Genomic DNA, 21,146 nt, shown 5'->3' with positions numbered 1-21,146 from the left:
CCAGCTCTGTAGTATCACTTGGTGACGTGGCGAGTCCCATAATTGCAGTGCAAGCTGGTGTGGTGGCTAGCACAAGTAGTGTCCTGCAGCCTCCAAGAATTTGAAACCAGGCTCATAGAGCCCATAGTGTCCTTCCGGGTGTGCTTACAAATCCTGATTGGCAGCCCATAAATTCTGCAGCACCCGTACTTCCCCCCCATTCACTGCGCAACCCGGAATTCAGGTGGAAACAGCAAATTTAACTACTCTTGATTTTTTGGAGCTGTTTTTCACATAAGATCTGAATGGATCGATTGTGGATCAAAGCAATTTATACGCACAACAATTTATTGCCGCCAACTCAAATTCAAACCTTACTAGACCATTTGCATGGAAACCTATTATGGTTTCCGAATTTAATGTTTTTTGGGCTTAACCCTCAACATGCGCATTACTAAAAAAAATGAATTGCGGTTGTTTTGGACCACAGACCCGATTCTTCATATGCCCGTGTTCTCTGTTGCCATGGCCAGACATAGATATGAGAATATAATGCGATTTGCATGCATTTCAATGACAATACACTCTGTTGTCCTCGGGGTGACCCTGAATTTGACCAGCTCTACAAAATTCGGCCCTTCGTAAATCAACTTAACCAGAAGGTTGCAGACGTGTATACTCCCCAGCAAAACATCTGTGTTGATGAGTCGTTCATTAATTTTTCTGGCCACCTTGCATTCAAACAAATTTCTCCCCAGAAAGCGTGCCAGATATGGGATCAAAATGTATTAGACCAGTGAAAGGGCAACAGGCCATACATGTAAGTTTTGGATTTATGAGGGAAAAGATAGTCACATGGAGCCCCCCGGATGCCCAAGCTACATGGGGAGCAGTGGCAAGATAGTTTGGGACTTGGTGTCACCCTTTTTCTATATAGGGTACCACTTATACATGGACAATTTTTATACAAGAGTGCCATTATTTAGACATTTGTACAATCATGGAATTGGTGCATGTGGCACAGTGTGACCTAATTGTCGGCTTCCCCCAATGACTTGCAAATACCCATCTTAGAAAGGGGGATAAAACCTGCTTGAAAAATGATGAATTGCTTGCAGTGAAGTGGAGGTTTTCATTCGGTCTTCCATTCACGCAGACATGACATTCCAAATTTCCACCGCAGCTGGTGTTGTAGAGAAGCCCCTCTGTGTCCACAACTATAACCTTAACATGGGAGGGGTGGACTTCAACGACCGGATGATGAAGCCGTACTTAGTTTCCCATAAAGCCAGATGCTGGTACAAAAAAGTGTCTGTATATTTATTTCAATTGGCTCTGTACAACACTTTTGTGCTTTATAAAGCAACTGGAAGAAGTGGTTCCTTCCTAAAATTCCAGGAAGAGATCATCACGGCCCTTTTGTATCCAGAAGTTGCTGTGGCCCAAACCCTCAACCCAAATGCAGTGAGCTGGCTTTTCCAGATGCCATTTCTGGTACCCCAGCACAAGCATTGGCCCCGTCTCGGTATGTAAACAGTGGTTGCATCATGCATGTGAGGTATTGCCACGAACGTCAGATTGAAGGCAGTAATTCTAGTACTAGACCTCCTGTGTAAATCCAGAATGGTAGCCTGTAAAGTCTTTTAAAGCATCGCCTATGGATATTAAAAATGTATATAGTTTGTCGCTGTTGCTGGGGCATGCGGAATTTTAAAGCGTGTCATGTTTGGTATGTTTACTAGGCATGCTTTCATCTTTTATATTTTACCAAACAATTGGCTAATAATTTGCATTTGAAAAATCGCTCCGCAAGTACTATGTGACATAAATAATTGCAATACCTACCATTTTATTATCTAGGGCACCTGCTTTTTAAAAAAGATATAATGTTTGGGGGTTCAAAGTAATTTTCTAGCAAAAAATACTGATTTTTTCATGTGAAAAAAAAAAGAGTCAGAAAAGGCTTGGTCTTTAACTGGTTAGAAGAGTGATGCGTGGCATAAGCTTTTAATGCTGGGCATAAAATGCCAAGATACCCACCCCCCATTGACCCCCTTTTTGGAAAGTAGATACCCCAATTGACATGTTGAGTCAATAGAATAATTTATTTTTTACCACACGTTTTTTCTACACAAATTGTCACTTAAATGGTATATTGCTCACACATGCCATGGCTATATATGGAATTACACCACAAAATACATTCTGCTACATCTCTCGAGTATGGGGATGCCACATGTGACAGACTTTTTGGCAGTCTGTGTACGAGATCCCAAAATCGAATACGCAACTTCAGGCTTTTAAAGGGCTTTATTTCCTCATTACACTTCCAGACTACCTATCACAGTTTGCAGAGGCCCTGAAATACCAGAATAGTACAAAACCCACCAAAATGACCCCTTTCTGGAAAGAAGACACCCTAAGGAATTTGATAAGAGGCATGGTGAGTATTTTGCAGATCTTCTTTGTTGCCACAAGTTTTTGGAAAATGAAGAAAGAAAACAAAAAAATTTTTTTTCTTTTTCAAAACCTTTGGAGAAAAAATGAGATCTACAAAAAGCTCACCATGCCTCCTATTAAATTCCTTGGGGTCTTTTTTTCCAAAAAGGGATCATTTGGGGAGGGGGGGTTATCCTGGTATTTCAGGGCCTCTGGAACTGTGATAGGTAGTGAGGAAGCGAAATGAGGAAGTTGCGCACCTTCAGGCTTTCAAAGTGGTCATTGGATTTTGGGCTCCTGCATGTGGCTAGGCTCCCAAAAAGTCTCACACATGTGGTATCCCCATACTTGGTAGAAGCAGAATTTATTTTGGGGAGTAATTCCACATATACTTATGGCTTGTGTGAGCAATATATAATTTAAGTGACAACTATGTGTAAAACAAAAAAAAAATGTAAAAAATGTTTTTGTCATTTTCCAAAAACGTGGTAAAAAGTAAAGTATTCCATTGAATCAACATGCCTCTCAGCAAATAGTCTGGGGTGTTTACTTTCCAAAAAGGGGTCATATTTGGGGAGATTGTATTATCCTGGAGTTTCATAGCCTCTGAAACTGTAATAGGTAGTGAGGAAGTGAAGGCTTTCAAAGTGGTCATTGGATTTTGGGCTCTTGTATGCGACTAGGTTGCCAAAAAAAGTCTCTCCATACTCGGTAGAAGTAGCAGAATGTATTTTGGTGTGTAATTCCATATATACCCATGGCATGTGTGAGCAATATATAATTTAAATGACAACTTTGTGTAAAAAAAAATAAAAGTAATTTTCCAAAAACTTATGGAAAAAAAAAATCTTCCATGGACTCAACATGCCTCTCAGCAGATAGCTTAGCGTGTCTACTTTCCGAAAAGGGGTCATTTGGGAGTGTTTGTTCTGCCCTGGCATTTCAGCTCCTCAAGAAATTTGATTGGCAGTCAGAAAGTAAAAGCTGTGTAAATTCCAGTATCCATAGCATAATTTGTAGACGCTATAGCTTTCACACAAACCAATTAATATACACTAATTGGGATTTTTTTTTTACCAAAGACATGTAGCAAAATACATTTTGGCCTAAATTTATGACAAACTTTGAGTTTATTAGATATTTTTTTATAACAGAAATGAGAAAATATTGGGTTTTTTCAACAGTTTTGGTCTTTTTTTGTTTATAGTGCAAAAAATAAAAAACCCAGCGGTGATCAAATACCACCAAAAGAAAGCTCTATTTGTGGGAAAAAAAGGACATAAATTTAGTTTGGGTACAGCATTGCATGGCCGCACAATTATTAGTTGAAATAGCAGAGTGCCAAATAGCAAAAAATTTCCTGGTCAGGAAGGGGGGTTAATCTTCCGGAGGCCAAGTGGTTAACGAATGTAAACAGATGATCATCCGTTGACATCCACTAGTCCATAGAAATACATGAGTGTCCGTTTTTCATCTGTAAACGGATGAAAATGGACATATGGAACGCCTGTGTGAAAGGACCTTAACCACTTGCCTACCGGGCACTTATACCCCCTTCTTTACCAGGCCAATTTTCAGCTTTCAGCGCTGTCGCACTTTGACAATTGCGCGGTCATCCAAGATTGTACCAATATGAAATTTTGATCATTTTTTTTTCAGAAATAGAGCTGTCTTTTGGTGGTATTTAATCGCCGCTGGGCACTTTACTTTTTGCGCTAGAAACAAAAAAAATGAAAAAAAAAATTTTCTTTGTTTCTATTATAAAAGTTTTCAAACAGGTAATTTTTCTCCTTCACTGATGTGTGTTTATGAGGCAGCACTAATGAGGTGGCACGGATAGGTGGCACCTATAGGCAGCAATAATGAGGTGTCACGGATTGGCGGCACTGATGATGGGTACTGATAGACAGCACTGATAGGTGACACTGACTGGCATCACTGCTGAGCACTGACTGGTGGCACTGCTAGGCATTGATTGGCGCAACTGCTGGGCACTGACTGGTGGCACTGACTGACAGCACTGCATTGATGGGCACTAATGGGCATAAGTGGGTTGCACTGGTGGGCACATGTGGGTGGCACTGCTGGGCACAGGTAGGTGGCACTTTTGGGCACAGGTAGGTGGCACTGCTGGGTGACACTGCTGGGCACAGGTGGGTGCACTGCTGGGCACAGGTGGGTGCACTGATGGGCACTTGTGGGCAGCACTGCTGGGCACAGGTGGGCGGAACTGGTGGGTGGCACTGCTGGGCACTGATCCTCAGTGCCCTGATGATCGGTGCCGATCGCTGCTCTGACAACTGCCGGTTCTCGGCAGTACTTTCCTCGCACTCTGACAGCGTGAGGAAAGTGCAGCCGAGAACCGGCAATTGCATTTCCCGGTGATCAGCGTCATATGATGCCCTCCCAGAACTGGCCGGCCACAGTGTAGCCATCATTCGGCTATCTGCGTTTGGCAAGTAGTTAATGGTTCAAGAAAACAGCCAAGGTGTTTCTTCATCAGGACTTAAGATTTAGCCAGAACTGACTTCAGAACAGACTTTGCTGTATTCATATCACCAAAATGTTGCGCTCCCAATCTCCAACAAACTATATAATATTAGCTCCAAATTAAATATCCACAAAGAAAATATAAAATGCATAAAATATACAACTAATAAATCCCGAATTAATAAATGTTACATAAATCAAACAAAAAAAGTCCCATTATTCAAATAATAGTCCAAAAATTGTGATGACGTGATCCAAAAACACCAATCACGTCATCACAACAATTTTTGGACTATTATTTGAATAATGGGACGTTTTTTGTTTGATTTAAGTCACATTTATTAATTTGGGATTTATTAGTTGTAGATTTTATGCATTTTATATTTTTTGTTTGTGGATATTTAATTTGGAGCTAATATTATATAGTTTGTTGGAGATTGGGAGCACAACATTTTGGTGATATGGATTTGTATATACACAGTTAGAGTATGTGATTTATGTTCGCGATCCAGAGGAGCATTATTTTAGTGGCTCGCAAGTTACACACATATATTCATTGAGACTTTGCTGTATTAATTCGTATATGTTAAATCTCAACCAGTTGTGCCAGCATTATTGGCAGTGACAGCATTAAAGTGTTACTAAACCCAGGACCCTGCATTCACTCTATTTGGTCTCCCACAATACACAGAACATAGAAGTGCAATTATTTTAGTAAATATAAACTGCTAAATACCTTTTCTCATCAGCAGTTAGAGCAGTCTTGTGACTTCTATCAGTGTCCAGCAGAGCACTGGTTACAGCTTGTAAAAGGAGTTTTCATTCTCCTGTAGGAAGATGCAAAACCCCTGACCTGGACAGTGCTGATTGGCCCTGTGCTGATCACATGCACTCTCCCAAAAACAAAAACCTCTCTAGCAATATACACTAAACTGAGCATGTGTATACCTAGGGTTCAGTCTGGAGATAAGTGGTGGTCACTTGAAAAAGGGGAGGAACAGAGAAGAAAGGATCAAACAGCTTTTTTACACAATGCAGAGGATTAACCCCTTAGGTTCCACAGTAACAAGCATGCTTTACCGCATATACAGACTGATTTTACGGTTGTGGGTTTAGTAACACTTTAACTAGCTGTGCCAACTTTAGTGGCAGTGACAGCAAGCTTGCTGTTACTGCCATCACAGCCAAAAATGCATGGATTGTTGTTGGCTCCCAGAATATGTTGGCTATTTCAATGTAAACTATCAGAGGGACTTGGACTCTTCTATCATTTTGGTCTGGTGCTCCTTATGTTGGTTTTTGCTTTGAGTGACTTTATGTGTACCCATGGGAGGATAGGCCATTATCATATGAGCTGCCCAACCAGAGTGAATGAGCTCTCTGAATGATTATTTTCCTATCACTGCTCTGTATAACGAAGTACCGAAGTCCCATCATCTCTTGGATGTGTTCCTTTGGAAGCTTAGTTTACCTAGTCATCCCTACGTAACTCTTTCTTCTACTTCTTCTTCTAGCTATTTTATTTGTGTTTTGACCATTGTATGTAAACTTTTTTGGTTTTCATTTGATTTGTTAGTTTTTACAGCATCACATTACAAAAAAAATACAAAATGTAAAAAAAACAAAAAAAAAACCTTTTTGCCTTCTTTGTATTTTGTAATGTAATATTAGTGTCAGAAATGGTGACTGGTTTGGTGGTATGACATTTATTGCACTGAAATACAATATGTACAGTATTATTGCCTCACTTGTTGACAGTTACATTCTGATATTTAAGAGAATTGTGCAGGCCTCCAACTTGCTGCTTTTAGGGTTTATTGAAATGTAAGAGTAAAACGTCTTGGTTAGAGTCCCCTGAAAGTACACTTCAGATGCACACTCACTGGGCATGGTTAAACTGAACACTCCCCTTCTGGTCTACACTCGCATTGTGCTTTAAAATAACATCATCCAGCCTACAGTGATTCACACTTCTGTGCTCAGTGATCTACAGAGAGTTCTGTGCTCTGGCACACACTAAAGTGAACCACTCCAGACCACAAGTTAACCATCCCCTGGACAACCTCTTCCAAGTAGTTCTGGCACAGTGGGCTTAACTGTTCCTGGGCATAGTTCTGAGCACTCACATTACATAGTGAATTGGACCAAGGTGTGAACCATGCCCGGGCATGGTTAAAAACTGCCAGTGTGAATGCACCCTTAGCCCTGGTTCACACTAATGTGATTTCTGAAGCGTTCCAGAACCCACAGAACTACATGACAAGTGAAATATCATGACTTTCTATGGAGGTTGTTCACATACAGTTGTGTTCAAAATAATAGCAGCGTGTTGAAAAAAGTGAATAAAGCTCACAATCCTTCTAATAGCTTTTATTTCCATACACACAAATGCATTGGGAACACTACACATTCTATTCCAAATCAAAACATGAAGAAAAATATATCAAATTTGTGTTGTTCCTCTAAAAAAAATTGAAGAAAAGTGAATATTAGACTGTTCAAAAAAATAGCAGTGTTTGTATTCTTCTTTACAAACTCAAACATTCACTATATAAACTGAAAAATGTTTGAAGATTTTGCTTTCCTTTGAATCACTTAATTAATATTTAGTTGTATAAGCACTGTTTCTGAGAACTGCTGTACATCTGTGTTGCATGGAGTCAACCAACTTCTGGCACCCGTGAACAGGTATTCCAGTCCAGGATGATTGGACTACATTCCACAGTTCTTCTCTATTTCTTAGTTTTGCCTCAGAAACTGCATTTTTGATGTCACCCCATAAGTTTTCTATTGGATTAAGATCCAGGGATTGGGCTGGCCACTCCATAACGTCAATCTTGTTGGTCTGGAACCAAGATGTTACACGTTTACTGGTGTGTTTGGGGTCGTTGTCTTGTTGGAAAACCCATTTAAAAGGCATTTCCTCTTCAGCATAAGGCAGCATGACCTCTTCAAGTAATCTGATGTATTCAAACTGATCCATGATCCCTGGTATGCGATAAATAGGCCAACACCGTAGTATGAGAAACATCCCCATATCATGATGCTTGTGCAACCATGCTTCACTGTCTTCACAGTGTACTGTGGCTTGAATTCAGTGTTTGGGGGTCGTCTGACAAACTGTCTCCAGCCACTAGACCCAAAAAGAACAATCTTACTTTCATCAGTCCACAAAATGTTGCGCCATTTCTCTTTAGGCCAGTCAATGTGCTCTTTGGCAAATTGTAACCTCTTCAGCACATGTCTTTTACAGTACTCACAGGTAACTTTAGACCTTCTTTGATCTTCCTGGAGCTGATTGTTGGTTGAGTCCTTGCCATTTTGGCTATTCTTCTATTCATTCGAATGGTAGTTTTTCGCTTTCTTCAACGTCTTTCAGGTTTTGGTTGATATTTTAAAGCATTTGTGATCATTTTAGCTGAGCAGCCTATCATTTTCTGTACTTCTTTATATGTTTTCTCCTCTCCAATCAACTTTTTAATCAAGATACGCTGTTCTTCTGAACAATGTCTGGAATGACCCATTTTCCTCAGAATTTCAGAGAGAAATGCACTGTAACCAGCATATACACATTTGCTGCCTTCCTTCCTTAAATAAGGGCAATAATTGCCACCTGTTTTTCAAAGAATGAATGACCTCACTAATAGAACTCCACACTGCTATTATTTTGAACATGCCCCTTTCAATTAGTGATTCAATTACACAGAATCAGCAGCATGCATGTCATGACTGTTGGGTCTGTTGGATTTCTATTACTCTACTACACCTGCTAGTAAATTATTTGCATGTAGAAATATCATTTCTACCAAAAACAGTGATTGATCAGGTTAGTGATGTCTGACTGCTATTATTTTGAACACAACTGTATATGCAGTGCGAATCTAATGCTGCATCTGTGGGCTCTAGATTCCAGTACCAGCTCACACTGGAACTGCTCCTGAAATTGCACTGCAAAAAAGATTCAACATGCGCCGCATCAATGTGAACGTAGGTCTAATCTGTCACTTGGTATATCAATCATGACAGGACTAGCTTTTGTCTTTTAACGTATGCTGGAAACAGATATGCAGTTAATGAATAGTATACTTTTATTGTTTTAAATTGTATTACATTGAAACATATGGCTTCAAAAATGTTAAGAGATATGATTTACTTTTGTAAAAGTTAAAAAAGTTGAAATGATTTGATGTAAGGAAAGGATTCTTACACTATGTTCTGGTATTATTTGTCAGCACCATCTTGTCTAAGCAAAATGGCCGTAATCATACAAGACTTTCTAAGCGGTTTAATCATCCTTTCACCTAATAGCATGGCAGCAGGTTTATAAAAATCTTTGCTTGATTTGGCCTTAGGTACTGATCAAGAACGGTCCTTTTGGTCAAAATAACAAAGGGCTAATACCTTTAATGACTAACTCTACTAGAAGTCAAGGCACAAAGCCTCTTTATTCTGACAAACTGCTGCATACCTTGAAATCTTGCTGTGATTTTCACTACAATTGGTCATTAAAGGTATAAGCCTCAATTATTTTTTTTGTCAAAAACCATAATTCTTGCACAAGGTTAGATGTCAATTTAGCAGCTGTTAATGACTTCCTTGTACAATACTATGCCATCTCACATGTTTTTTCAGCTATCGTTAAGTCATGCGTTTAGATTTTAACTATAGCAACACCTGTTTGTAAAACCTGATATTGGGGTTCAATCTCGCACATCATACTGCGGTTACATATAAATAAATATGGATGAAGTATACCAAGACAGTACAAACAGCAGTGGGATGGAAACCTCACTCTTGTTGTAAGACACAGGAGAGACTGAAGCTGGAGTCTGCTGTTCAGTTAGAAATGGAATCTCTTTACAAAGAAACTGTCAGGGATCCCCTCGATCCCCGCCGCGATGGTCCCGGCGCAGGCGCAGTGTGCCGCCCTGTGCAGGGACTCGAGCACTGGGTCCGGGCCGGCCGCGGCGTTCGAGTTCGCGCATGCGCAGTAGAAGCCGCGGCCGCCCGCTGGGCACCAATGGCAGCGCAGGGCGGGATATTTAAACGACCCTGAGCTGTCATTGAGTGCCTTCTGGTCTTACCTGTATCCTGTATCCGTGAACCTGTGTATTGTAAGTTGCTGACCCGGATTGTACCTGACCTTGCTGTATTTCTCCTGCCCAGACCCTTGCTTTGCCTGACCTCTCTCCTGAATGCCCCCTATTGGATTTGACCTGCTGTTGCTGACCTGGCGTGTGACCCGACTATTCTATGCCCGCTGCCTTGTACCTTGCCGTCCTCTCTGTTACCGACCCGGCCCGTCTGACCTTGCTCATCCATCCATCCATCCATCCCGTGCAGTGGGGTCTGCTGACCTCCTCATATCAGACTCTTCCCCGTGGGAGCCCTTGGCGCATACCACTACCACTGACGGACGCACCCAGTAGCCACGACCTGGTCTCAGGGGGCTCCAAGTCCATCCCCACCATCAGGGGCCCTGGTGAACAAGCACCCTGGGACTTAGACTCCGTGCGCTGGGGACGCCTATTCAGTGGAGTGCTAGTGGTACCGCCAGGCGGTCCCTTACAGTACCAGAAGGCCATGACTGAGTCTAGAGGAGGGCCCTCGCCGCTTGAGGAGATCTGCAGGCACCTGTCTAACTTGACGCAGGCCGTATCGGCCCTGCAGGACAGATGTCAGCAGATTGAGAATCACTTCCAGACCTGCACTATATCCGTTTCTGCCCCACAGGCCGCGGTCCCCGCACCTCCGGCCGTAGCAGCCCCTGTACCGGTTTCTGGGGCATCCGCCCCACTCCCGGCGGCCGAACCCCGAGTACCCCTACCGGAACGGTTTCATGGGGACCGCACACGCTTCAGGTCATTCCGTGAGTCCTGTCTCCTCTATTTTGAGTTGCAACCACGAACCTTTGTGACTGAATCCGTGAAGGTGGGGTTCGTCATCTCCCTCCTGCAGGGTGAACCCCAAGACTGGGCCCACCGATTGCGGGGAAAGAATGACCCTCACCTTAGCTCGGTTGACTTCTTTTTTGACGCAATGGCCATCCTATACGATGACCCACAGCGGGCAGCTTCTGCTGAAGCTACTTTGTACACGCTCCGGCAAGGCCGCCGAGCGGCGGAGGAGTACGCGTCTGAATTTAGGCGCTGGATGGGGGACACACGTTGGAACGAGTTTGCTCTCCTGCATCAGTTCCGTATAGGCCTATCAGAAGACCTGAAAGATGAGCTCGCCCGGGTGGAGGTGCCTGAGACTTTAGAGGACTTAATTGCACTGACTATTAAGATTGACCGTAGACTGCGGGAACGCAGGTTTGAGAGGTCCGGCCAGGGTCATGGAAATCCCTGGGGGCCATTTCAAGGGCCCAGTCAAGCACCTAGGCCAAACATCCAGAACCGGCCACCTGGAGATATCCCTGAACCTATGCAACTCGGCCTGGCGCGGCCTAAACTATCTCCAGAGGAACATCAGCGCAGACGATCCCAGAACCTGTGCCTCTACTGTGGCGAAGCTGGTCATATGGTACGATCCTGCCCGCAGAAACTGAGTAAGTGCACATCTTCTTCCTTGTCCATTGGCAATGTTAGTCCATCCCAATACTTAGTGGTGCCCCTTTCCTTTCAGCTTCCGGAAAGGACCGTGGAAGTATCGGCCATAGTTGATTCGGGGGCATGCAGCTGCTTCCTGGACATTAATTTTGCTCACCAGCAGGGTATTCCTCTCCAATTGAAACAGAAGGGGTTCAATATTTATTTGGCTGACGGTTCCCGGATAAAATCAGGGGTGGTGAACCAGGAAACCCCCTCCATCGCCACTGTCATTGCCGGCCAGCACCAGGAACTGCTCCGCCTGGATGCTATAGCCTCACCCCTCTTCCCAGTCATTTTGGGGCTCCCATGGTTACGGGCCCATAACCCCCAAATTGACTGGGAGACCGGAGTAATTTCGTTCCCTTCTCCATACTGTCGGGTATACTGCCGCACTTCGGGCCCGGGGGTCCCCCAAATCCTCCTGTGCTCTGAGGGGGAAGCTGAATTAAAACAGGTAATCCCGGCAGCCTACCATGAGTTTCTAGATGTGTTCAGCAAGCGGGGAGCTGATACTCTACCCCCCCACCGCCCTTATGACTGTCCCGTTGACCTGTTACCCGGTTCAGAAATTCCTTTTGGGCGAATCTTCCCCCTTTCGGAGCTCGAATTGGGAGCCCTTAAGGAATATATCGAGGACAGCCTCCAGAAGGGGTTCATCCACCCCTCCACTTCACCGGCGGGGGCGGGAATTTTCTTTGTTGAAAAAAAGGACAAAACCTTGAGGCCGTGTATCGATTACAGGGAGTTGAACAGGGTCACGATAAAGAACCGTTACCCACTGCCGTTAGTACCAGAATTATTCCAAAGTTTAAAAACAGCAGTGGTTTTTACAAAGCTGGATTTGAGGGGAGCATACAACTTGGTTCGCATAAGGGAGGGGGACGAGTGGAAGACGGCCTTCCGCACCCGCTTCGGCCATTTTGAATACTTGGTCATGCCGTTCGTGTTGTGTAATGCCCCGGCCACGTTTCAACACTTTGTGAATGATATTTTTAGGGACTTCCTGGACGTCTTTGTTATCGTCTATCTAGACGACATTTTGATTTTCTCCCCTTCCTTGGGGGAACACAGAATACATGTAGCAAGGGTATTGGGGCGATTACGGCAGCATGGGTTGTACGCCAAGGCAGAGAAATGTTGTTTCGAACAATCCAGCATTACTTTCTTGGGCCTGATCATCTCCACCGCGGGGGTCGCGATGGATCCCCAGAAAGTCGCTGCAATACTGGATTGGCCTGAACCCACGGACAGGAAAGGCGTCCAACGATTTATTGGTTTTGCAAATTTTTACCGAAAGTTCATCAAGAACTTCTCGGGTCTGGTCTCCCCCATTACTCAGCTAACCAAGCTGGGAACCCGGTTCAGATGGACACCTGAAGCTCAGGAAGCTTTTGAAGCCTTGAAGAAGTTGTTCACCTCGGCACCCATTTTGGGTCACCCAGACGCCGCCCTGCCCTACATCCTGGAAGTGGATGCATCGGAGAATGCGGTAGGTTCCATTCTCTCCCAGCGGAAGGGCACCAGGGAATTGCTCCATCCTGTAGCTTTCTTCTCACGGAAGCTTACCCCAGCAGAGAAGAATTATGATATCGGTGATCGAGAGCTACTGGCGATCAAAACGGCATTAGAGGAATGGAGGTACCTGCTGGAAGGTGCTGTGCACCCCATTTTAATTTTTACTGATCACAAAAACCTAGAATATCTGAGAACCGCCAAGCGTCTACGCCCGCGACAGGCAAGATGGGCACTATTCTTTTCTAGATTCAACTTCCACATTACGTACCGGCCTGGATCAAAGAACACTAAGCCAGATGCGTTATCACGTATGTACGAGGACGCCAAGGAGACCCCAGTACCCGACACCATCTTGTCCTCGGGAAACTTCTTGGCCCTTCAGTCGGACCTTCGTTCCAAGATAATGGAGGCATCCACAACCGTCTCTACCCCAGCCGGAGGGCTCCTCCAGAACAAGGGGGGACTCCTATGGAGGGAAGATCGGATTGTGGTGCCGGAGGAAGCCCGAACCCTGGTCTTGGGCCATTGCCATGACCACCCGATGGCGGGGCACTTTGGCGCAGAAAAGACCCTGGAACTTCTCCGACGCTCCTTCTGGTGGCCGGACATGGCTAAAGATTGTAAGGGCTATGTAAGGTCCTGTATCACCTGCCAAAAGAATAAGCCTTCCAGAAACAAAGTTTGGGGTCTGCTGCGACCCTTACCGATTCCTGAACGGCCTTGGCAAAAGATATCGTTAGACTTTATAGTCGAGCTTCCGCCATCACTAGACCACACGGCAATCCTGGTGGTCGTAGACCGCTTATCCAAGATGGCCCACTTCATCCCGTTGAAGAAAACCCCCTCGGCAGCCGAGACTGCGCGAGTTTTCATTCGTGAGGTAGTAAGGCTGCATGGGGTCCCCGAAGACATTGTCTCAGACCGAGGGGTCCAGTTCACGTCGAGATTTTGGAGGGCACTGTGCAAGGCCCTGGACATCAAATTGTCCCTTTCCTCTGCATTCCACCCTCAAACTAACGGTCAAACCGAAAGGACCAATCAGACCCTGGAGCAATACTTGAGATGCTACACTTCATTTACTCAAGATGGCTGGATGCCACTTCTCCCCCTAGCGGAATTCGCATACAACAATGCCCGTCACTCAGCGACGGGCCAGTCCCCGTTCTTTGCCAACTATGGTTTTCACCCTGTCTTCCTCCCGGATTTGGTCCCGGAATGCCCAGTACCAGCATCGCAAGACGTAGTAACGTTTTTCTCCACGAACAATAAGAAGCTTCAAGAGGCCATCAGTCGGGCCCAGGAAGACTACAGGAAGGCATTCAACAGGAAACGGAGGGGAGATCTTGTGTTGTGGCCTGGGGAGAAGGTTTGGCTAGTGACGTCCAATTTAAAGATGCTTTGTCCGTCGAAGAAATTGGGACTCAAGTTTATAGGCCCCTTCTGCATTAAACGGATGGTCAACGAAGCGGCCTACGAACTCGTCCTTCCTGACACACTCAAAATCCACCCAGTCTTCCATGTGTCCCTGCTGAAGCCAGTAATCCCAGATGCCTTTCCTGACCGAGAATCTAGACCCCCGGAAGCCATAACGGTCGAGGGTGAAGAGGAATTTGAGGTGGAATCAATCCTGAAGTGCCGAAGGAGGGGGGGCCAGGCCCAATTCCTAATCAAATGGAAGGGCTATGGCGCTGAGGACAATTCCTGGGAACCAGCCCAGAATGTCCATGCACCTAGACTTGTCCGGAGGTTCTTTCGCGATCACCCGTGGTGGAGAGATCAGGTGGGCATCTGGAGGTTGCCCGTAGGGGGGGGGGCAATGTCAGGGATCCCCTCGATCCCCGCCGCGATGGTCCCGGCGCAGGCGCAGTGTGCCGCCCTGTGCAGGGACTCGAGCACTGGGTCCGGGCCGGCCGCGGCGTTCGAGTTCGCGCATGCGCAGTAGAAGCCGCGGCCGCCCGCTGGGCACCAATGGCAGCGCAGGGCGGGATATTTAAACGACCCTGAGCTGTCATTGAGTGCCTTCTGGTCTTACCTGTATCCTGTATCCGTGAACCTGTGTATTGTAAGTTGCTGACCCGGATTGTACCTGACCTTGCTGTATGTCTCCTGCCCAGACCCTTGCTTTGCCTGACCTCTCTCCTGAATGCCCCCTATTGGATTTGACCTGCTGTTGCTGACCTGGCGTGTGACCCGACTATTCTATGCCCGCTGCCTTGTACCTTGCCGTCCTCTCTGTTACCGACCCGGCCCGTCTGACCTTGCTCATCCATCCATCCCGTGCAGTGGGGTCTGCTGACCTCCTCATATCAGACTCTTCCCCGTGGGAGCCCTTGGCGCATACCACTACCACTGACGGACGCACCCAGTAGCCACGACCTGGTCTCAGGGGGCTCCAAGTCCATCCCCACCATCAGGGGCCCTGGTGAACAAGCACCCTGGGACTTAGACTCCGTGCGCTGGGGACGCCTATTCAGTGGAGTGCTAGTGGTACCGCCAGGCGGTCCCTTACAGAAACCCAGTCATTTCTGATCAGAATCACCATTTGATGTACAGTATAACCAATTATAGTGAAGAGGTGATGAGAACAAGCCTGGATAAAGAAATGTGTGCACTTTATTTGGGTAAATGCCAGAAGCAGACATAGCTAGTCACACTTTCTCACGTGGATAAGTGGCCAACTAAATTTACTGCTAGCCTGTAGACTGGTTTACCAGGACAAAAATGTCCAGCTCTGACCACAGCTTCTAACAACCACCACCATCTTCTTTATGCAGATGCCGGATATGCTGAAGGTGCAAACAGAAAGATCCTCAGCAGCATAGGAAAGGTGCCTGCAGCACGCAAGTTTGACGTCCCTGCTTAAGAGCATGAGTTCACCAGCAATGCATACTGGGTAGATTTCCTTTAGCATACAAAGGGGCAGTGATCACTCTAAGTATGTCACAAAATTTCTGTATCTGCACCATTGGTGTGGGGCTTGAGAATAGGTTTGAGAACATTTGCTCCAGAATGTACTTCATCCTAATCCTTGACCTAATATTGTCAGATGCTTTTAGCATAGCCGACAGTGATGCTGTTCTCACTTTTTGTCAGAGCCATGAGGTCCTTTCTTCATTGTTTAGTCATTGGTCATATAAAAATGGGGCTTCAGAGATGTTTTTGTTTTTGAGGCTCAGTGCTTTTTTAATTGAAGCCTATGCAAGAGAAAGTACATGCAAAGAAATTGAAATAATGCTTAATAATAGCACAAAGGCAAATCTGTAAACCTTGACATATATATGCCTGTCATAGAAAATATGCACTTATTCTGCTGTTAGCTGCTGCTTTGACATAACTAGGCCACAGGCCTCAGATCCACAAGAGCAACCATCCAGTTTTTAACATATAGAACAGAAAGCATCTGTTACATAGAGCAAAATTTACAGCTATTTCAGCATTTGGCAACAAAATGCAGACTTCTGCAAAGAAAACAAGAGGCGACAAGATTAAATGGTTTTATCCCTAGATGTATAGTACTGAGGACAGAAAAAAGAAATAGGAAGTACGCTAGAAAGAGATTCATATTTATACAAAATAGTTCAAATAACAATTGTATATATTTTGTTTAATGTTAAGCCAAGTATTGCCAGAAATTGAGAAGACTCTATTAGAGGATCCAGTGAATGTCTGCCGGAGGTCATCTTCCTCTTTGGACAATCCTGCAGTAGCCATTCATCATTCCTTGGAGCCATTCATAAAGGCTGCACCAGCATTTGCGCCCCAAATTCTTATTTGGCTGCCTTGATTGACCTGCGCAGAATGATGTCACTTGTGCGCATGCACAGAAGTGCAGTCATAGGGGCACACAAGCACTGTGCATGTGCAGCTCAGTGTACATTTTATAGAGGATTGTAAACAGGAAAGTAAGTGTACGTTGTGCAGAAGAGACGCTGCAATAAAAATGGCCTATTCTTTCTTTTTCAATTTTAGTTCTTTTTTTTGTTTTAGATACAGTGCAGAGGGAACACCTGTCAGATTTGTATTGCTGTATGTGCCTCTGTTGTGGAAATTCACCCTATTTGTCCTGTTTACAGTTTTCACTGAGTGAAAGGAAATCTAAACTTGTGTTGTCACTAGAACAGAACATTTTCCAATATGGACATTAGTTCCAGTGACAACCAGGGATTCCCTCACTTCCTGTTCTGGATATGGGACAGGAATTGCAGGAAAATCTCCCCAGTTGTAGACAGTTGGCAGAAACAAAAAACTGATGGGGTCATAACCATCCAAAATGAAAAAAGGTTTTGCCATTAGTTTATTTTTAAACTTGTGAAAACAACTGAGTACTATTAATTACCTGTAAAAAAGAACTAAGAGAAAACAACTGGCAACAATAGGAATGCTTATGGTATTTATACATTATGTTTTTGAAGACATTACTGTTCTAATAATGCATTAACAGGTTGCTTAGTAAAGGACTGAAGGAATTATATAGGAATTGTGGGTGTTCTAACTAAATATGCATTGATGTTTTCTTCTGTAGAGTAAGAACCTGGACTGGTTCCCCAGGATGAGAGCGATGTCTTTAGTCAGTAATGAAGGGGAAGGAGAGCAGAATGAGATTCGATGTCTACAGGACAAACTCAACTCAACTATGCGGCTCGTAACGCATTTAACATCACAGCTCAATGAGCTGAAAGAACAGGTATGGCTTCTAGTTATCTCTATTATTTATCTTCATATACATGTCCAATTGGTCAAATCCAAAAACTAGTGACTAATTTATGAATCCCAGCAAAATTTGTATTTACTGTCTGTATCATATGGATAATTTTGACTGTGAATTTTGACTCAAAAACCTATTAAACAATGGGAAGAAAACAATATAGCTACTGTGCCACTTTTGGTTCCGACAGCAACTTGTGCACCAACTTCATAGTTCTAACATGCACCACTTTTACATTGGTTTGCACTGTATGTGCCATTTCTACATTGTGGAAAAGTGGAGCTAATTAAGACCAACTCTCATTTGTGTACAGAGAAAAAAACTGTCTGACAGATTTTGCAAAAGTGTCTCACATGCATTCTAAAAGTAGTGCAGCAAGAGCCAAATTCAGGTTCTAGACAGGTACATGAATTTGGCACATTCTTCACCACTTTTAAAATACATGAGAGACACTTTCATAAAATCTGCCTGTGCCAGGCTTTGTGAATTCCAGGGAATGTTTTTCCAAAATCATGTTTCCTCAACACGTGCAATGTGTTTTTAATGTACAAGATGGTAATTACATGAAGTTGTTTGGAGATGTAAGGAGTCACCATATAATTGTGTCTGTATACACGTTCAATAGGTGCTCCATATGTTAGTTATGCTTTCACCACTATCAGCTTAATTCACTAAGCTTTAACACATTCATTATTAGATGGAACAGCATTTTCAGCCATGTATTATATGTTTACCATTTCATAGTTACAATCTCCAAATATATAAATATTTTAATTTACCCCTTCATGCCTACCATACACAATTATGCGGCCCCACCGGACTGGGCTGCACATCATGCACCCAGCACACAGGTCTGAGAGAGCCAAGGGTCCCATGTTAATGATCAGGACCCAGCACTCCAGATTCCGGCTCACCTGATCGCTTTGATAGCATCTGATTGGCAATCACAATGATCAGTCACTGTGAAGCCTGCCCCCATGTTTTCTCTCTTTGAATGGAGGCGAGAGATATCCTATGTCCTTTCAGAGAGAAAGAAGGAGAGAGATATCCTATGTCCTTTCAGAGAGAAAGAAGGAGAGAGATATCCTATGTCCTTTCAGAGAGAAAGAAATAATAATGATAATAATAAAAACAACCTAGATCAACGTTTGATCTAGGTCAGTGCCAGGGTTAGTGTTTGGGTCAAGGTCAGGTTTTTTTGTTTTGGGTCAGGATTTTTATTTTTTTTTTAAAGTATCAGTGTATGTTAGGCAGGATAAAAAAATAAAGCATTGTTTCTGAGCCATACTATGGGTACAAACAACACCTAACATACATATATGTGCTATTACTGTGATTGGCAGAAGCAGGAGAATTTATTTTGAGTTGTTCTTTGGTGGTAGGTTATGGTAGTAGCAAGAAATATACAGCTAAATTTAAAAAAAAAAAGATTTTTTTTCTTCTACTATTTTGGGCCAGTTTTCCTTTGATAATAAAAAAATCATGGCGATATCCATTACCATTCACCACCAAATTAAAGCCCAATTTGATCTGAAAAAAAGAACGTATTATCCACCTGGATGCACAAAGTTGTTGTGATGATATGTACAGTTTCACGAACACATGTCAAAGTTGAAAAATTGTGCTTAGGCATTTATATTTGTTTTACCCTTAGACATGAAGGGGTTAATCCACATTTACAATTCTACTTCAGTTTGAAATCTCTTCCCCACACCAACCTGTTATGGAACATGGTTTGAAGAGTACTGTATACATTAACAGCGATAGGGGCTGAGACTATCTCCTATGCACTTGTTATTAGCAGCATCCCCCTTAACTGCTCTATTATGAACAACATTGTTTTTATTTGACTGGTTTTGTCAGGACATGAACCCGCATAGCAAGCAGTTTATTACTCGCTTAAATATCCATCCTTAGAAATTAGCATATGCTGTGCTTCACTGTGTCAGTACTGTGGCAGAAACCAATTTAGATACATATTTGATACATTTTCTCCTTGTACATTTTTCATTTAGATGACCGAGCAACGGAAGAGACGGCAGCGGATGGGATTTGTAGATGTACAGGCGAATGCGGGACATGCAGCAGCAAGCAATCAGATAGTAGCCAGCCAGTCTTAGTTCGCTTATGCACTGGAAATTAATTCTGCACTGTAAAACGAATGTTGTGGACTACTTTTGAACACGTTGCCAATGATATAGTGGTGAAAATGCTGCTTTTTACATACAAGAAAGGATGTTCAATGTAAAGTACACCCACTGTTTACAATGGCAGCAATTCACTGCACAATTAGAATATATGCATTCATACACACACACATAAACACTAAAATAAATACTGAAATCATATTATGTCTTTGTTATGCCATGTCATTCATTTTTGTATGTTTCTAAAAAGAATATATGCCCTACTTGCTTCTTGGAGCTCCAGGAATTAAAACCCTTTTAAAAAATGTTGCTTTATAAGGGTTTAAGTCCAATGAGGTGCACATCACCTTACAGACGTTTCTTTCTGTTTTCTGTTCACTGAGCACAGGAGTATGGTTTTATCTATACTCCCAGCACTCTGACAGGAGAGATGCATTCTTCTACGTAGCAGTCATCCCAAAATGCAAGTCCCTGCTGTGTATTCACAGAATACTTTGTATTCTAAGAATGTTTTCACAGAATACAAAACCTTCTGTCATTGGGTAAGAGAAGAGGTGGGGGGGAGCAAAGTGCTGCAAACTACACTGCAGCTACAAAAACAGAGACCCAAAAAGGTCCAGTTCCAGAAGTATAGTGATAGCTGTACTCCCAGCTCTCAGTAAAAATGTAAATAAAACAGATCCGTCCCCAAGGTGGTATACACCTCATTGGGACTTAACCACCAATAAGCCAGCACAGTTTTTAAAAGTGCTGCAATTCCTAGAGCTCATCTTTAACATGTCATGCACTGCCCTCATTTTAAGTGTCAACTTCATTGCAGCTTATCTTATGGCTGCTGCATTGCCATTCTCCATGAGCATGCTCCCCATACTGCCTGTTAGTAAGCCATTGACTTCACTCATTTCACCTTTTGAAGCTGCCCCATGTGACTCAGCTCAGCACTTGTGAGACAGCTTTACCTGCTTGAGTATCATTAGCTGCCTCTCTGCCCCACATGATGACTGGGGTTGTCCATCAGAACAAACTCTTCCTTCACCATTCAAAATATTATTTCATTCTTTTTTTTTTTTTACCACTTGTTACTTTTGATAATCTAATCTTGATGATCATCAAAAGTAGAATACTTGTTTTTTTTCTTCTTTTTATAGGGTAAGTCGGAGGGTTACTGCTTGCTCCACCCACAGACTACACAGTGTAGTGTGGAGCAAGTTAATAACTGTCACATGACACACACACAATATATATATATATATATATAAACACACAGAGATTAAAAGG

General features: G+C 43.5%; 1 protein-coding gene across 2 annotated transcripts in view; it reads left to right on the top strand.

Annotated features, from left to right (window-relative positions):
• ITPR3 (inositol 1,4,5-trisphosphate receptor type 3) overlaps positions 1-20,072 on the top strand; it is a 465,627-nt gene extending 445,555 nt beyond the window's left edge. For both annotated transcript variants that reach the window (XM_089673590.1, XM_089673591.1), the window contains exons 57-58: positions 17,539-17,700; positions 19,737-20,072. In XM_089673590.1, the coding sequence (XP_089529716.1) occupies positions 17,539-17,700; positions 19,737-19,841 (267 nt within the window). In that variant the 3' untranslated portion in view covers positions 19,842-20,072. The remainder of the gene's footprint in view (positions 1-17,538; positions 17,701-19,736) is intronic.
• The last annotated feature ends 1,074 nt before the right edge of the window (positions 20,073-21,146 follow it).

This window comes from Staurois parvus, unplaced genomic scaffold (assembly GCF_062004578.1).
Source record: "Staurois parvus isolate SC_StPar_1 unplaced genomic scaffold, SC_StPar_1.0 ptg000142l, whole genome shotgun sequence".
Lineage (NCBI taxonomy): Eukaryota > Metazoa > Chordata > Amphibia > Anura > Ranidae > Staurois > Staurois parvus.
This window is presented reverse-complemented; position numbering and strand designations above follow the sequence as displayed.